This window comes from Eupeodes corollae, chromosome 1 (genome assembly GCF_945859685.1).
Source record: "Eupeodes corollae chromosome 1, idEupCoro1.1, whole genome shotgun sequence".
NCBI lineage: Eukaryota > Metazoa > Arthropoda > Insecta > Diptera > Syrphidae > Eupeodes > Eupeodes corollae.
This window is the reverse complement of record NC_079147.1, coordinates 214,050,757-214,069,931: the sequence shown is the minus strand read 5'-3', so window position 1 is coordinate 214,069,931 and position 19,175 is coordinate 214,050,757. Positions and strand designations below refer to the sequence as shown.

The following is a 19,175-nucleotide window of genomic DNA, read 5'->3' as shown; positions in this document are numbered from 1 at the left end:
TTTAGCAACCTTTTTTGGTGGAAAACAACCTCCATAAATCAGCGGTTCAGGAAGTCAAAGGCAAAACAAGATGGTTACCCAAGATGTGGAGTGTTTTTAATTAAAATTATCTTCTTTTTTTAAGGCAAGGTTTAATAAATGGTAAATTCCCTAGATTTAGAATAAGCTTAAGGAGGGATTTAAATGAAGGTGCAAACATAGCATAACTTACACTTCTTCTTTCTTTCTTTTCTCCATTTGGAATTCACAAATAGTCAGTTGTTTGGTCTGAAAGGTGACTCTCACTTAGGCTAGGCGCCCACATGCAACTTTTAGTTTCGAAACTGTTTGGTTTCTAAGCTCAGCATTATATACTTGTATAAGCGGTACGTGACTGTTTACCTCCGCCGGTTTACATCTGCCCGTTTACCTGCTCTGGAGGTAAACCGTCTAGAGGTAAACCGGCGGTGGTAAACTGTCCAGAGGTAAACTGGCAGAGGTAAACCGGCGGAGGTGAACTGGCAGAGGTAAACCGGCGGAGGTAAACTGTCCCGCTTCGCATTTTTCCTGTGTATTGGTTTATTTCGTTGATTACTTTCGGAGTTGTGTTATGTGCGCGATGTTTGCGCCTACATTTTTAACACGAAATGGCAGACTTAAAGAGACTTAAATGTACGCTGCCTTATGTTTTTAGAATGTGCAACAGACAGATTAGATACTGAACGTGTTCATTTTTCACTTGTCAACAAAAACAAAAATATTTTCCGTCTGATTCTGACACTGACAGTGAGTCAACACTTCAGCATCCTCTCCTCACGCTCACGCACACGTCCTGTTTCTGTACTGTTTCCTTACTTCTCTTTTTCTTGCATTTACGGAGTGCTCCACAATTTATTAATTATAAAATTTAACAAAAAAGAAATATTAACCAAATTTAACTTAACACCTTTATAATGTCCAACTGCGAAGACAACGCCGTTAGTGATGATGAATTCCAAGACGCAGAGTCAAAAACAAATGCAGACATAATCGATGAAATTGTTTCCAAACAAAGTGAACTCTCGTTGCAGGACAATGAAGACAACAAAGACTCAGGTCATCTGGATGTAATCGATAATGAAAACAAAAAATCCGCCACTGATATATTCTCCGACTGCCACGATGATCTCATCGACGAGGAGCATCTGCGAGAACTAGAAAAGGACCTAACCGACGAACAAAAACTCAAAAACAAAGAAGAAGCCGATACATTAAAGCAGAAGAGCAATGAACTCTTCAAGTCTGAGCAATATACCGAGTCGGTGGAAATGTACACGAATGCTCTTAAGCTCTGCCCGCTCGAATATACCAAAGAAAGGTCTGTCCTCTATGCCAATCGAGCAGCGGCAAAGATTAAACTGGATTCCAAAAATGCAGCCATAGATGATTGCACCAAGGCCCTGGAATTGAATCCAGACTACGTGCGTGCGTTGTTAAGGTAAGTCATAAAGTTTTCAACTTTAGTTCCATTATTTACTAATAAATGTTAATACTTTTTTCTTTAAGGAGAGCGAAACTATTCGAAGATACTGGAAAATTGGATGAAGCCTTGGAAGACTACAATAAAGTTTTGGAGTTGGATAAGGGAAATTTAGAAGCAAACGAAGCTGTTGTACGATTGCCTCCACTCATACATGAACGCAACGAAAAACTTAAAGCCGAAATGCTCGGCAAGCTGAAGGATCTTGGAAACATGATTTTGAAACCCTTCGGCTTGTCCACCAATAATTTCGAAATGAAACAAGATCCATCTGGATCGTATTCGTTTAATTTCAATCAAAATAAGTAATCCACACGACGACGACAGAATGTTTTAAAAACAACTATTTAAATAATAAATTTAACTACACGTAGAAACTATGTATGTAATAATATATTATTTTTTTTTCGATTTCTATTTAAAGATGATTTCTAGTTTCTAGAATGTCATGCAGGCTTTAGCATTATATAAAAATATGTATTGTACAATAAACTATGATTAATTTTCTATAATGATATTAAAGGGCTTTTTTTATTCTCGAACTTGTAGTGGGTAAGATTGTTTTAGAAAAATGTGGCTCAGATTAAAATATAGTCAGAACTTAAAAAATATTATATGCTACAATATGTGTAGAAAAAGTTTGAGTCAAGTAAAAAGAATGGTAAAACTTGTTTCAAAGTGATTCAAAATTACAAAAAGAAGAAGAAAAAGGTAGAAGACTTATGAAAACTTGTTTTCAGCTCAAAGAAAATCCCAATATACATTATTGAAAGCAGGTATAATTTACTCCCGAAGTCTAAATCAATTTTTTCATGATTCATGCTTTTGGGGTTATGCAAGCACGGAGTACACTGAAAATCACTTAATTTGCCTCAAAAATTTAACACCTTTGCAGAAAAATAACTTCTACCAAAACTGGATAGTATAGAAATAAATAACGAATTTTGGTATGTAGAAAAATAACCTATTAAATTAGGTTCTTTTTTAAAGAATTTTATAATATTCATGAAAGAAACATCGCAACTGTAAACCTAGGCTAAACGTTCTTCTTTCACTAATTAAGCATAGAATTCATATTTTCTGCTATGAAACTTCTTAATAAAATAAAGCTTCATGAAAACGCAGAACAACATCAGTTAGTGCATTTTATGGTATAAAGTAGATAATTAAGCTTTTCTCTTCAGGGTTAGTTCTATCACATACCTGAACTACTATATAAATGTGGTAAGAAAATCTTTCTTTTAAAGAATTTTCTAACAGTTGGAGCTGTGATACAATTTGAAATTGACAACGTTTTGCTAGCACTGAGAGTCAACCTTCGACCCAAAACTTATACATGATTTGGATCAACTCTAGCTTATGCTTTATCTAACGTATTTATTTAATCTTGTTCTACAACAGTGTAAGTATTTTACTTTCTGTTCAACCTATTTCTTTTTGTTCTCTTAGTGTATTCACCTTTAATCTCTGTCTGTATGTTAGGTGTTCGATTTTTGTACTTAATTTTGTGTCCCCAACTACTTATTCATCGATTTTCTATTAGAAATGAAAAAACAATAGTCAAAGAAGCCTTAAAAGTAATAAGCCTTGTTAGAGAAGAACAAGAAAATATATTTTATTGAAATAGTTAAGATAATATCAGGAAAGTTAGTTGAGCTCTAGCCATTGAATAGACCGGTCTTTCCGAGTGTTGGCATTTTAAGGAAAACTTTAGTTATTATAATTTTAAATTAGTTGGAAAAAAAACTCCAACCAAAATTGAATTACCGAGTTCTACTCTTAAGGATGTAGACACTTTTGAAATGAAATCCAAGCCCAAAAAACTATCCTCATCATCTGGGTTTGGAAGTAATAAGTCTTCATTGAATGCATCACATCATAAGAATATTCCAAAATCATCTTCGATAAGAAATAACCGAAAGGAACCAACAATTAAGGAAAAGGATAAATTAGCTGTAGAGGACGATGATAAGGATTTGAATTCTGGTTTTGGAGATTATATTCGATCGCCTGAGGGTAAGATCTAATTTAATATTTGTTTGTGGCGAAAAGTTATTTGCTGTCCAAATTTAACGGTTTTGAAAGTGCAGTGAATTTTTGATTGAGTGCAAGTATTTTCTTCTATCGTTAATTAAAATAAAATATCTATAGGAGAATAATATTGGTTTAACATTTTAAAGTCAAACTGGTAACGTTGATCTTTGTAAATTTAAGAGAATGGAAAATGTTGGAATACCTATTAAAAGAATACAACTTTAATAATTTTATAAAATAACGATAATAATGAAATTGTATTTCCTTTTAGCGATCGAAATGATGAAATTGTTTGTTATGGCTAATTCCGTTGTCATCATTTTAACAATGGCCTGGCCTAGCATGAAGGAACTTTATAAAATGTTTGAAGAATGGTACTTTTACAAAAATATGTAACACTCTAAATCCAACATAAGTCCCAATTGAAAAGAAAACACTCCTATACAAACACACCCACACACACATATTCAAACATGGTTGGACCGTTTATGCAAGGAATGCTCCTGATGGGAATTATGTATTGGTATTCCAAAGGAATGATCAATATGATTAATGAATACTATCGATCAGAATTTCAAAAGCAATTGGATACGAATCCCTCAGAGACGAAAAAATCGATTGGATCTGATGACATCGAAATGTTATTAATGAAACAGGTAAAAGAAGTAAATGGACCTTTTTCCGAGGAGGATGAGGCCCTAACAAGAGATTTTTTAAATATCAACCATCAATTCACTACGGATGTATGCTTAAATGAAAACGAGCTAAAACGATTTTTGGGAATAACTTTATTGGTATGCTATAATCATAATTCAAATTTATTAGGCCGTGTGTCAAATATTTAACCACTTATCATCTGCTATAAAATGTTGACTAGATGTTCATAGGAGTTAAAATCTTATTGTGATTTGAGTTGGTCATTCAAGAGCATTCTTTGGCACTCATTTTGATTATTAGCAATCGAAGACAACATAAGATTTGACCAAGAAATTCTTCCATGAACATCAAGTCAGATTTTTTAAGGCAAAGGTTAACTGACACACGGCCAAGTAAACTAACGAATAATTTAAAAACAACGTTTCGGAAAGATAAAAACATGAATAAACATAAGATGGCCCAATTACAATTGGGAAAAAAATAAGAATTATATATTACATAGATTTTGAATAGGTATCTTAAATTATTCAATGTAATGTAGAAAAAGTTAAACAATATGTAGAAGAAATAATATTTATGCTTGCTTAATATGAAAAAGAGCCTTATTTAATCAAACAAAAAATATATAAATATACTTTATCTAATTAAAGATTTGAAAATCTTATAAATTAATCAACTAAAAAACATAAAAGTGTTGTCCAGTAAAAATATTAGTGAATAATTATTAAAAGTATATTCAAATATAATCAATTTATTAAATTCTCATTAATCAATTACATAAATACTTTATATCTACTTTAAATCAATCAAGAAATAATCAATATATTTATTAATTTTAATCGTAACAAGAAATATGCGTATATAACACTTAACAATTGAATTTTACACACACCAATGTTAGATCTTCAATCAATGATTATTTTATTTTATATGAAGTTAAGAAAAGTTGCAATGTCCAGTAATGCTGTTTAGTAAAAAATGAAAATATATTTCAATGTAGACTACATAAAGTAGAAATTAAAAATTATTTGTTTAATTTGTGAAGTTTGGATATACATTACTTAATTAATGGCACTTAGGATTTTGTATACAGGTAATATCATTGGAATTTATTTTATGTTAAGTTTAAATTTGAATACACGATTTTCTAAGGCTTGTTAATAAATGTTGGTGCTTTTTTTTCAAAACAATTTAACATTAGTAGTTGGCCAATGGTAGAACTCCACTATTGTTTTTATATTTATTTAATACTTTTTTTTTTTATCGAGTTTTAGTTTATTAAACTAATATAGCGCAGTAGACTTTGAATTTTAAATATTATAAAATCAATATTAATATGAACGAACCACAAACAATAAATGAACTGGAAGAAAATATCGATGAGTTTTTGGAGGAGGAACCTCAACCCGAACCCGAACCTGTTGGGGTAGTGAAATTTGAGTCTAATTTCCTTTTTCTTTTTAATGATGTATGTGCATACATTTCTAAGGAATATTTAGGAGAACGTAATTCCTTGGGACAGCGTCATGGAAAAGGCTGGGCTATTCTTCCAAATGGAGATCAATATGATGGATCATATCGAAAGGGACTAAGACATGGTCGTGGTTTGTATGTTTTTAAAAATGGTGCAAGATATCTTGGTAACTATAGATGTGGTAATTAGTTTAAAGATTAATACCTTAAACATTTATGTAAAATAAGACTAATTTTGCTTGTCTGTTTTGTAAAGGAATAAGAAGTGGTTATGGTAAATTCATCTATCCAGATGGGACTGTCTACGAAGGTAATTGGCATAAAAATCAAAAGCACGGACAAGGAACGTACATGTATACCAATGGTGATACATACTCAGGAAGTTGGTATAAAGGCCAACGTCATGGAGTTGGAATATACAAATGGAAGGATGAGGGAGTGTATTTTGAGGGCACGTGGAAAAATGGAATACGTGTTGGTCCGTGTGTTGTTCAGTATCCAAAATGGATATTTCATGGTTGTTGGGATTATAAATATCCCCAAGGACCAGGAGTTTTTAGTTTTGACGATAAGCACATACTGCATGGATACTACAGATCTGAGTTACTATTTCAAACCAAAACACTTCAAGCATGCGAAAGAACACTTGATAATGCTCGTAGACACTCGGGAGAAGAAAATGAGGAAGAAGAAGAGACAATGATTTATGTTGAAGAAGCCGGAGAAGAAACATCTAAAACTGATTTGGATGCTAAGCCACCAATATGGATTTCACAAAATATGGATGCTTTTGATTATTCACTCTTACCGCAGCATCCTGTTCCTTTGCCAATTGATGATTCAGAACCATCATTATGTGATTTAGACTCTTCAGTGGAGGCGATTACTTCCGATTTCGGAGAAACGAGTGGTGTTTTGTGTGGCCATGAGGAATTAGAGGAAGAAGACAATCGTGAAGTTGGGTTGGAAGAAGGCGAATCTGAGAGCGAGACTGATTGTGATTTGTATAATGATATTAAAACGGTGTAGACAAAAATAAAATCTTTTTCGATTAGATAGTAGTTAGAATTTAACTGGATTTTAAATTTTGGTTTGTAAAAATACAGAATTTTAGACTAAAATTGTCTTATACTTTTTTTTACTTTCAAAGTATGAGTACTTATCAAGAAGACAGCTGGAAAGTCGGTATAGATTGCAAGGTAATAATAATATGTTCATTGCGTTGTCAATATCTCGAGCAATCCAGCCAACAAAAATTAGATGTACATAGAAATCATGCAACGTTGGAAATCTTAAGATAATATATCGGAATAATATTTTCAATGGAATCCTCAGTTTAAATTGTAAGGCTAAGTAAATCTTGGATGTCATCTGTAGTAAAATCTCTATATTAAACAGACTGTAAAATTTCAAGGCATCTCAAGTTTAAACGACAACTAATTCACAATGAACGTCAGACAACACAAAAGACTAAATGTAACGAAAGTTTCTAGTATTTGGAGGGTCAGCACTCAGCAGCCAAAAAATTACCTTCCAATTAAAGTAACTTTGTTGGAAAGTTAGTCAAGAAAAATATCGGAGCGAATTTCCATTACCGCAGCACGAATTTTCTTCTGATTTTTTTACAGTTAGGTAGGGGTCTTAATAGAACATGTATTAAATATAATGGCTAGCAAACAATTTTAAGTCATAGAAAAACATATTTTCTTTTTCGGACTTAACACTACTTTTTTTGTATTGCATTTTTGAGCCTAAAAGAAGTTTTTTTTTACTACTAACAGCTAGGTATGTAAGGGGGGGGCATGCTGCCCCTTGCTACCCCCGCTTGAGATCACTATAGCATTTAAGGTGGGTGCGAGTTTGGGTATATGCAAAGTACTTTTTGCATTTGAGCACTAAAATCAAAGAAATCCCCAACAAAAAAGCAAGTATGGCAACACTGAACAAAAAACAGGGAATAAATGTCAAAATCAACTATTTTTGTGTGTTTTGTATGTAAAAAAGTGAACTTTGAAAATTAAATTAAAATAGAAATAAATGTTTCCTCGCTTTAAAATTGCTATAGTTATTATTTATTTGCACATATGTATCTATTAAATAAAAAACCCCGAGTCGATTTTCGTGCTCAATAATGGAAAGTTGAGCCCTTATCCCTTAGTATCAAGTAAAGTTTACCTATATGTCAAAATGGCAGCTTATGTTTTCTCGTTCAACTGAACAATTTCTGTATTTAGTGCCTTATTTTATTTCGTTTTTTAAAAAGGGCTCCTTGTCATATTCCTTGGTCAAGAAAAGCGAGGACTTTTTTTTACTTAAAACCTGTGTAGTGAGTTCTTTTCTAGATAATAATGTTGTTAGTACTTTCTGCAAAAAAAAACTCAAGCGTAGTTATAAGTTTTGGAATTAATGGTCGCATTCACAAATCAAATGGCTACGTAGTCAAGGGATTCTGATTGGCTTAATGTAACTTCAAAAGTTGATGAAATTTCCCCTCCAACGTAGTATAAATAATTTGTCTACAAAGTTAGTGGAGAATGACTTTTACGTTTCAGAAACAGCTGCTCGGTAAATACACACGAATTCAAAATCAAATAAATCGTTCAGTATTTAAATACAAATATAAATCATTCAAATTGGGTCTTAAATTTGATTTTATTGAATTTAAAAACATAAAAGATAAGTTAAAGTTATCAAATCAAAAATGTTTATTATATTAAGCTAATTGAATTTTGACTACGTAGCCATTAGCTTTGCGAATGTGACCAATGACATCTAAAAAATTAACTAGCTGCCTTTTTCGTAATTCGGGTTCAAAAAATACAGTTGCTGCAAAGAAGTTCCTTATGTTGTTTGAATATGCCTACAGGCAAAAGTAATTTTTCTTTTAAAGCTTAGAGCGGAGAAATGAGCCGTTAAAAAAGGTCGGTGTTTCTTTTTAGCTCTGAAAAATGTAACCAAATTAATGGAGTAAAAACCTGAGTGCAGTAAGTTGGACGGTTTCAAATTTTAAAACTTTTGATAATACAGTTTTCCAGTTTGTTTCAAGCTCTGCTCTCCGCTTAAAACAGAAAAACGCCTAAACCCTCAACTAAAGATCGTTTCATACTTGAAACCTAAATCCATAAGCTTTATTCATGCCAATGAAATATCTTTATCTTCTATCTAATCTTGTAGAGTCTTAGAATTGTATGTGTACAGAGATTCTCATTTTGCGGAATTGGTTCACTATAATGACCTATCCAACGTAAATTGTTCCTTAAAGGCATACATTAAAAAAAACTTTAAGCTGTTAGTTCCTAGTTTTTCTTCCATGCACACTATCCCTTATTTATAGACACTTATCTTCAGATTACTTTTTTTTTTAAGTTATCAGTACCTAATAGAGGGGCATGGTATCTATGTATAATCAATGAGTTGTTTTTTGTTACATTCGCCATAGCCTCAAGGTGGTGTTGAAAGTTTTATATACAAAAGTTAAGTAAAAAAAACTGAAATAGCTTATGTCGCTGTAGCCACTACCTGCCGCCCCCATAAAAAAACCCACAATATTAGTACTATAGGTTTTATATACAACTGTGGTATTACGCATTAAACGGCTAAGTAGTCATATATGATTGTAACTTCCCTCACCTTTATTGTTCTCTGTTGTATACTATGTTTATTATATGTTTATATAGATTGTCAACATTCACAAAACCAATTTAATCTTACAAATGCATACAACAATACATAAATTCTTCTTAAAAAATAAAAAAAAAATATAATAACAATGATAAGCTTCTATAAATGCATTCCCGAGAAGTCCAAGCATCACTTAATACGATTTAAATTTATTATCACACAAGACACATATCATTATTTACTAGACTAGAGCAATAAATAAATAAAAATATCATCTTCGTCCATACTAAGAAGAAAAAGCAAAATGAATGCATTGTAATTTAAACCAATAAAAATCTCGCACCAACCCTCCAAGGTCATTGGACGGGCCTATATGTACTAGTTCATGCTGATTATCTAATAAAGTAAAATATGATAACAAAAGAATTCCTAAGTCTGTACATCTTTGCAACCGAATAGTGTGTATTGTGAATGAGTCACATGAATTGTTATTTTTAAATGAATGAATATTCATCTGATCCTTATATGCGATGTCATGCGATGATGATTTAAAAGTTCGTTACAATGTTAAATAAAACTTATATTTAAATAATAAACAAGAAAGGATAAAAAATATGTCTGTGGGAATCTATACACAGGTAAAGATCATAATAATTTGACCCGTAACAATCAATTTAAATCAATTTAAAACAAAAAAGTTCTCTAAACCGTCGATGAACAAACGATACACACTCCCCTGTGACTGTGACACTGCCCACTATTCACTACACTTCATTTTTCAAACATATGATGTTTTAAGACGTAGGTCGAATTTGCATTTCCATGTGATTGATATTTTTATCAGGCCAGCTAAGGAATATGCGCTTTTGAATCCAACCAACAATATTCACATAGACACCCAATTAGACCGTCCTCTGATTTATCCCCCCTTTGCTTCACAACTTCTGAAAGAAACAAACCCCCAGCAACTGGAACCAACCGAACACCCCACAAGAACTTTCTCATCGTCATCATCATACCAGCCAAAAAGAAATTCCATCGGATGATGATTGATTCCCCCATACCTAGTACCTTCCCTGGCCATAGCCCTAACCATTGCCAGTGCCCAATGCCAGCGCCACGCCAGATCATACTCCACTCCATCGACATCCACAAGTATTCCATTTCCATTTCCATCGCGGTATAACTTCCCTGTTTTTGTCCGACTGGTATAAAATCCACCACCCAACTCTGTTTGACGTTCATTCGGTTGTCAAACCTCGTTCGTAGTGTGTGGCTTTTTGTCTGTCAGCTCCGAGAGTTCCTGTTCCATAATATTCTTGCTTTTTTGCTCGAGTTTAAAAATCAAATTTTTAAATAAAATCTAAAATAATGGCCGTCTGGGAAGGAAAGAAATACAAATTGGAAAACAGCGAAAACTTCGATGAATACATGAAGGAACTTGGTAAGTGCAAAAATATGGTTACATTAAATGTGGTTTTGAAGAAGAAAAATGTGAATCTAGCGAGAAAAAATCAATGAGTCGGTCGGTGCCGTGCTGCCGGCGTTTTGTGAGCTTTTTAATTCTGCGAATAAAATTTGTGTGAATTCGCTTAAATTTGTGTTAATTGGCGCTCTTTATTCTTTGTGTCCATCCTTATTATATACATACCTATTTACCGGGGCGTTTGGGGAATGTAATCATCGCCTTTGCCCACTATTTTAGAGGAAGTACAGTTAAGTGAGTTGAGTGGCCGTTCTATTGTTGCATGATGGATGATGATGTATATAAAATGGGATGTTTAAATACAACTATACACTGCCATCTCATAGCCATAGCTATATTAGATTATTTAGTTGACATTAATGTATGTTCAGTTTCAGTTTTCCATTTCCATTTCCATTTGCTTCTATATATCTTCAATTGAAATGAGTATAGTTTAAGGATTATTTCCATGTTCAAGAAACAAGATGCATTAATATCCAAGCTAAGCCATGGATGGAATGTACCCAACCCATTAATTTATCGCAGAAGGTTCTGGCAACAGGAAACATCCGATGCCGGCTGGGAGATCAGCCAACACATTGCCTATGCGGCATTTTTGTGAAATGCATATGCTCTTTTTGGCTGGTGGTGGTGGAGTTATTATCAAATTAGATTTTTTTGGTAGGTAGTTTGAATGTGAAACTGGTTTAGTCATCACCAGCAGATAAAAGCTTTGAAGCTTTTGGTTTTTGATATACGAATGAACCAACCTATTTTTAAGTAGAAAGGTATTCGAATGAACTTTATCACCTTTCTGTCCTCAGATTAGGTTATTCATCATCAGATTAGCACTTTTCAGAAAGTCGAACAAAAATGCAAAGAGCACGCATAGTAAAATATCATGAGATCACTTTTGAAGGTTTGCAAGTACATAAACACTTGGCTTTATGTTAAGTTTATTTTTTAGAAGCTTAGGTTACAACTCGCAAACTTCAGAACGAATGTTACCAATTACCTAAATGGAAATATTCCTACATTGTTTTTATTTTCTAACCAATTTCAAACCATTTCCTTATAAATATTGCTCCCAGTTAACAGAGTTGCATTTTTTGATGTATGAAAGTATACATTTAAAAAAAAAGAATAAACGTTATTTTATGACTTAACGGTGTTTACAGTAAAATGAGATGATTATGAACAAATTCGTTGCCTTTGATGGAGTAGCATAAAACATATTTCATTAAAAGGAATGTAACTTTACAAGGTTTTATTTTGTTGTGAAATATTAAGTCTAATTTCTGTTCCTTCGTCATGAATTTCTATTTTTAATTTAAACTCGTCTAAAATTTATGGAGACAAATTATATGTAGATTTTCACACGAATATAATATGATTGTTCTTTTGAATTTGAGTTTAAATAAATTTGCAAAATTTCTAAAACTACTCTTCTTTTTGTTGCACAAAGAAATATGATTTTGCAAAACGTGTAAACAACAACAAGAGTCCAATATCTCAAAAGCAATAAACATGTTCTTAGGATGTCCAAAGTTCATTTTGTTTTCTTAATTATTTTTTGTTTTTGTTTGGGATTCCAGAAATTGGCATTTATCCAAACAAAAATCTTAGTATACATTAAATTTGTTTATTTAAAATAAAGTGATATCTATCACTTTAAATTAATATTAAATACAATTAGACTTTAACCCTTCATTTTTGTTATAATATGTGTCAAGTTATTGTCTTCCATCACTTGTTAGGTTGTCACGAAAGGTAACACGATATATTTCAATGCATAACAATTCAACAAACAGTTAAAGTAATAATGTTTCAAGTCATCCAAATACGAACAATAATTCCTAGAAAGTAATTAATGGATCTTTTGTGTGTATATTTATATTTTGAGAATGAAATATGAGTAAATATAAAATCCTATTAGTTTGTCGTCGTATGGTAGTCCGTGTATAATTATTATTTGTTTATTTTAAAGAAAAAAATTGATGGAGACATATGAGGTAGAATAATGACCAGTGACAAATTTTAATGTAGGTATATTTTTTTATTGAATTCGTTTTCATATTCAAATTCATTTAGTAAAGCAATTAAATATAAACATTATTATGTTAATAATAATAGGTTACTAAAGGTTCTTTTATTTGTGGGAATTGTTTTTATTTAAATTGAAATGAGAATAATACATAGAGAATATGTATAACAGACTGTATAATGTCGTTACTTAGTTCCAATACGATTTTGAACGAACATCCAATTGCATATTTCCATTCGAGTACAAAAATGGTTGTTTTTTTCAAAGAACTCAAAATCCGTATTATTGTTAAAACAAAGAATGTATGAATAGCTCAAAGAAATAAAACTTTCCTTTAGTAGAGTTAAAAATAAGCTCTTAAAATTAAAATTACAAAGAAAATTCAAAATTGCACCTAATTCACTTAATTTTTCACCATAAATACTTTAATCAGTTGCAATTTAGAAAAAAATATGGATATTATATATTTTGTTTTCCTTTTTAAAACAGTTTTATGCAAATAGAAACGTGATACTTTTTCTGAGAAAATAAGACAACGGAAACAAATAAAAATTATTCATTCAATGCTTGCGTTTCAGGTTATGTGTTATGAATTTCAATTAGATAAAAAAAGACTCATTTTAGGGATTTTTCTGTAAAGACCTTGAGACAAATTAAATTCGTGATATCAATAAAATATGTTTTTTTATTTGTTTTAAGAAATTTTATTACTCTTATGCTATATGAAGTTTGTTATAATTGTCGATTGATACCGCGATATGTACAGTAACTTGATAAAATATACATGAAAAGAATTGTTACATTTTAAAGTCGCTTAAATAAGTTTAAACAATTGGTACTTTCCACCAAAAAAAACTAAACTGTAGGAAAATAAGCAAAATAATTAGTTTACCTATGTGTCAGTTTCAAACAATATCTTAGTTAAAGTTTTTACTATCAAAACGGCGTACTACAGCGCTAATTGGATCTCAGGCTAGGTTGCCTTGAGATCGCCATTTCTACCTAAAATTTTTACACAAACAAATCTTAAATAACTTTTCTAATAAACCAAATTCAAGACTAAAAGTAACAACTGGTTCATACTTATACGCTTTAGATATGTTAAAACCAATTTATTTATTTAAATTTCATGTAATTTACAAATAACCAAACCAAAACTAAAATCTCACCTCACTTGACCCAGGGGAGAAAAATAATTGCTTGTAGCCAATTAAGGTCAAATTTGAATGCCCTGAGATTTGTTTCAGTTACTAGGTACATAATAATACTTTTTCCCTTTTGGACTTTTATTTTATTAGTTGTTCAAAACTTAATTGAATCTCTGCTATTCATTGTTATACATCAGTGCAGTACTATATATTCATTTCTTCTTTGAGCATAAATTAAATTCAATCAAGCAATGAAACCTTCGCCCTCTATGTTTCACTCTCATAACGAAGAACAGATCTTTTATTAAAACATATTAATTCAACAAAAATACAACTACAAAGATATGAGAACCGTTTTTCTTTTCCAGTCAAAGAAATTGAAATGCAAAAAAAAAAGAACTAATTTAATTACTTTGGCGACGAGTATTCAAAAGAAATGATATCAAAGGAAGAGGACAGTAACAATCAGCACCCGGATCTATTCAATTTATGTCACTTTTGAGCAATGGCTGAGTAGGAGGTTATATCGGAAGTGCTTTTTATTATTTTTTCTTATTATTATTGCTCGTTTGATTCAGACATTTTATTGGATTGTAGAAATAAATTAGTTTTAGCTTATAGCTCATATACATTCCAAGTATGAATTCAAATCGTATGTGTCTAATCGGACGAACCGCACTCTGGTTCTTAAATCGGACACTCCCCCATTGCAATTTTCAAAAATATGAAATAAATATTGAAAAAAAAGGTAAATTAAGATGATTTTTGCCCCCAAAAGAAAAAAGATAACGACACACATGCGATAATAATATATACAGTTTTTTAACAACAATAATAATTCTTATCATCGTAATGAGCGAATCAGTCATAATTTATTATAGGCAATTTCTTCAAACATGCACAAACAGTATATATATGAACATGCATGTAGAATTATAATCTGCCACTTAAAATTAAACTGACCGCTCGGCACCTCAAGATAAGTGTACTTAATATTTTTTGATATCGTTCCATATTGTGTAGGTAAAAAGGTAGTTGCCACGTTTCTCTTCAAATAAAACATTTTAAAAAAATAAGAACACTGTGTCTAAATCGGTAGAAGTGATGGTCACTTATACTTTATATTTATAAATATATATTTTGTACGTATATAAAGTACGTTACTGTCGACAGAATTGTTTTTATTTTCTATGCGATGACTGGACTATGACTGACTCTTGGATAATCAATTTAATTGATGTATTTTTTTTATACTAAGCGGTTTATTGCATTTTCTTATAAAAGTTTATTGAGGGTTTTCGTTTGATTAGATTAGTTTAATTAAAACAGTAAATTAAGTGTTCGAGAGCGATATATTGGAATTAATGGATGATTGGTTACACAAGTTAATTGTGTACACAAAATTTTATTATTTTCTACAAAATAAATTAGTTAAAGAGTGACATATGAATGTAGGAAATATCCTTTCAAATTAGGTTAGGTTAAAGGGGTTGTCCGTGAAAGAGTAGGAGACACCTGGCCAGTTTAATGGCCCACATAAATCTTAAGGCTTTCTTCTAAGCTCAATGAAACCACATTTAGTCCCTTACGCAACGTGAGACTGGATAACGTTAATAAGGATAAAATCGTTATAGAAGAATTCTCTTAGGTAATAATTACGTTTTTGAGCTAGACCAAGGCATGTACAGACAGTTCCCGGTATGACACCAATTATCGATCTTTTAAGCGATCTGCTTAAAGATATCAACTTGAACGCTTTAAATCCAGTAAAGGCTAGATGTTTTTTGTGAACCGACAACTGGTGATGTTATCCCACCTGATGTTTGTCTTATTCATAGCTTGCATTAGCAATAGTTTGCAAAGTAACGATTAATTGGCAGCATAAGCCAAACGTGGTACTATTTCTTGTGGTAAATTCAGCAATTTTGTGCCCAAACTTTTGAAATGTTTAATTAAATATGTATGTATGTATGTAGCCAGAACTTTTATTTACCTATGAAATATTGTTTTGTTTTTTAACTAACTTGACTTGTTAATAATCAACACAATATACATACATGAGCACTCAGTTTCACAAAGAAGGAAGGAAGTTGATAATCATCATGCACATGATAATGTAAACTTCATCTTCCAATGAGGTTATCATCTGAACAAAATACACTTCATTTCTGTTAGTGCTCTTGTGATTGTTGTTTTCTTTCTTATTAGTATTTTAAACAAAGTGTGTAACGTACATTTGCCTGGTAAGAGTTTTTAATATGGTCTTGAGACAATACAATTATTTCTTCTAATGGAGATGGAAATATGAGGATTAAAAAAAAAAAAATAAAGATAGGCAATGAAAAAACAATAATTTTTTCCTCTATATTACAGTCGAACCATGATATTTTTTAAGCATTTAAAAAGTGTCCAAAAGAAAGTTTATATTGTTTTTTCTGTGAATGTTTAGAAAATATTAAAACATTTTGAGATAAAGTTGTTCGAATTTTGTCCTACGCATAGATTTATTTACTAATACTTGAGGAGAGACTTGAGAAGTGGTATGGATTGAATGAAATTAGAGTAACAAGGAAAAAACAAAACAGAATAAATTTGAGAAAAATCATTGCTTACATGTAAACAATTCAAAGCGGTATAATTTTTGTCTCCTCAAAAATTTTATGTGACTAGTAACTCCTGCATCTGTACTTCCCCGTTATCAATATTCTTTAAAGAGACTAAAAATGTGAGAAAACACAAACCTAGCTAGAAGTTTTTGATAGGCATCATCCTTTCATTTAATTTTTGAAGAAAACTACCTTTTTGCTTATATCATATTCAAACCAAGATAATTACTTTTAAAGGAATACCAATTTATGAATATTTGCCTTATATGTTAGATTACTTTCACAAACGTTCGAAACTTTGTTCTATGAAGAAAACTTTTCTTATATTTTTTGACTACACTTGCAAAATTATAAATTTCGCTTGAAAATCATATTATTTTACTTTCTTGGATCTCTTAGCATATCATTGATTCCAATGAATTTTATTACGTGGGTTTTACCGTATATTCTTTTTCTGTTTAAAATAAAACTCTAGTTCCTTTTTTATGATATAAACAAGCGAATTAAACTGCTTGTAGATTAATGTTTGTTTTGCTTCTTTATGTTTGTAATTTGAAGAAGTCAATGATGTTACTATCAAATTGAGTTGAGGAAGTTTGTGGTTGCGGTTGTGAGGGTTATTTCAGAAAAAAAGCAAAAATATTCATATGTGCTTCTTTTACGGATGCATCAGAGGTTATTGATTTGTTGTGAAATGACAACTGTGTTAACTACACATTTAATAGAGGTAAAATAATATTTGATTTTCATAAATTGCAACTGAATTGTACACTAATTAAAGAAGACTAAGTACAAATCTTAAATTGTAGATACAAATAAACCACATTACATTGTATCTGCCTGTAAGACTTATATTCTTGGAATTTGTTTAAACATTGAAATAGATTTTTTGTTGATATATTTATGTACCCAAAAGTAACGTATTTTTACTTTAAATTTTAGGTGTTGGCATGGTCTACCGCAAGATGGGTAACAGTGTCTCACCAACTGTTGAATTGAAAAAGGACGGTGACAAATACACCTTCACCACAACCTCGACCTTCAAGACATCAACATTCTCCTTTACTTTGGGAGAGGATTTCGATTATGAAACTCTCGACGGTCGCAAGGTTACCAGCGTTGTTACATTAGATGGCAACACCCTTACCCAACAAGAAAAGGGTGACAAGCCAACAACCATCATTCGTGAATTCTCACCAGATAGTTTGGTTGCAACCATGACCATTGGAGATATTAAGTGTGTCCGAACATACAAAGCTGTTTAAATTATCAACAGATTATCAAAGACCGTCCATCATTGTTGATACTATCGACATCAAAATCATCAACAACAACTACAGCTAAATAAATTGGACTAAATGAAAATATTAAAACAACATTAAAAAGTAGTTAACACTTTAACTAACATCACTAAGCGTAGATCGTTATTTTCGTTTATATAATTAAAATAATTATTATATTATTTACTATATAAAATATTTTCTAAAAAAAAAAGAAAAACAAAAAATGTAAATTGACTGAAAAACAAAAACAAACATTTAAATAAATTATTTAAAGCAAAACGGCAAGCAAAAAGACTAACACAAAATAAACAACAAGAAGAATGTCATGTGTTCAATAAGAAAAAAAAGTAATTTACTATATTAAATATTTCAACTTTTGTTTTTGGTTTAAATAATACTTTGTAAAAATTCCTAAATTATGTTAGATTGTTCACTTGATATAAAAGGTTCAACAAAACTATGTTCAATTGCACAAATAAAATATTTAAACTTTAGAACTCGACCATAATAACTCTGAAGTATTTAAATGAACACAAATTAAAACGAACAAGAGAAAGAAAAACAAAAAAAAATGTTTAAACAAATGCATTTATAGATAGTGAAAATGAAAAACAGAAATGTTAAACACCTAATTAAAACATAAAACAAAGACAAAGTGAAGAAAATGTTTTTTTTTATTTTTTGCTATGTGAAATAGTTTAGTGTAGTGAATGATGAAAATTGAATAAAAAGCAAATACTCTGAATGAAATATGATTTTTTTTTCTTCATAATTATATGAATGGTGAAAGTTTGATATGGAACGGCTCTTTCAACGTGTGTTTATTATTTATTTTCAACAAAATACAATTCAGAAATTTAAATTCTTTCGTTATTTTAAAATAAAATATTGAAACTACAAATAACTTGGCAGTACTTTCCCTTAAAAACAGAGTGTTCATAGAAGGGGATGCTTTGTATTTATTCTGACTGGAATAAATGAGAATATTTTAACTTGAATGGAAACGTTTAAATAATAGTTTAAAGAAAATTAATAATTCTAACATGAGTCAAACAAAAAGCAAAATCTATTTATTTCTAATTTATAAAGCTATCCAAAGTTTTTTCTCTAAGCTATTAGAGTTAAATTTAGGGAATTTTAGAACATTTCTTATTTGCTCTTCTAGATTAGGAATAACCTTTCGATGGCATTGAATTTTGTATAACCCAATCCCAACAGTTTGTTTATTGGAAATGATTTTTTTCTTTCCAGTAGCTTTTTATAGTTCCACAAAACATTATTCCAATGAACGTGGTGTCAAATTAAAGTAAAGGCTGCCCTCTTTTGGAATTGATCGGATATTGGCC

At 30.9% G+C, this 19,175-nt stretch overlaps 4 protein-coding genes across 4 annotated transcripts; all 4 read left to right on the top strand.

Moving 5' to 3' along the window:
* The first annotated feature begins 756 nt into the window (after positions 1 to 756).
* Positions 757 to 2,020, top strand: LOC129939448 (tetratricopeptide repeat protein 1). Its single transcript, XM_056047468.1, has 2 exons — positions 757 to 1,456; positions 1,525 to 2,020. The coding sequence occupies exons 1-2, from the start codon at positions 933 to 935 to the stop codon at positions 1,805 to 1,807; spliced, it is 807 nt and encodes a 268-aa protein (XP_055903443.1). The 5' UTR covers positions 757 to 932; the 3' UTR covers positions 1,808 to 2,020.
* Positions 2,021 to 3,139: 1,119 nt separating this feature from the next.
* On the top strand, positions 3,140 to 3,996 carry LOC129939451 (uncharacterized). Its single transcript, XM_056047471.1, has 2 exons — positions 3,140 to 3,514; positions 3,804 to 3,996. The coding sequence occupies exons 1-2, from the start codon at positions 3,301 to 3,303 to the stop codon at positions 3,926 to 3,928; spliced, it is 339 nt and encodes a 112-aa protein (XP_055903446.1). The 5' UTR covers positions 3,140 to 3,300; the 3' UTR covers positions 3,929 to 3,996.
* A 389-nt stretch (positions 3,997 to 4,385) lies between these two features.
* Positions 4,386 to 6,776, top strand: LOC129939446 (radial spoke head 1 homolog). The gene is made up of 3 exons (XM_056047465.1): positions 4,386 to 5,615; positions 5,679 to 5,844; positions 5,919 to 6,776. Exons 1-3 carry the CDS (start codon positions 5,526 to 5,528, stop codon positions 6,689 to 6,691), a joined length of 1,029 nt encoding a protein of 342 aa, XP_055903440.1. The 5' UTR covers positions 4,386 to 5,525; the 3' UTR covers positions 6,692 to 6,776.
* A 3,738-nt stretch (positions 6,777 to 10,514) lies between these two features.
* LOC129939450 (probable fatty acid-binding protein) lies at positions 10,515 to 18,579 on the top strand. Its single transcript, XM_056047470.1, has 2 exons — positions 10,515 to 10,727; positions 17,489 to 18,579. Exons 1-2 carry the CDS (start codon positions 10,655 to 10,657, stop codon positions 17,809 to 17,811), a joined length of 396 nt encoding a protein of 131 aa, XP_055903445.1. The 5' UTR covers positions 10,515 to 10,654; the 3' UTR covers positions 17,812 to 18,579.
* Positions 18,580 to 19,175: the final 596 nt, after the last annotated feature.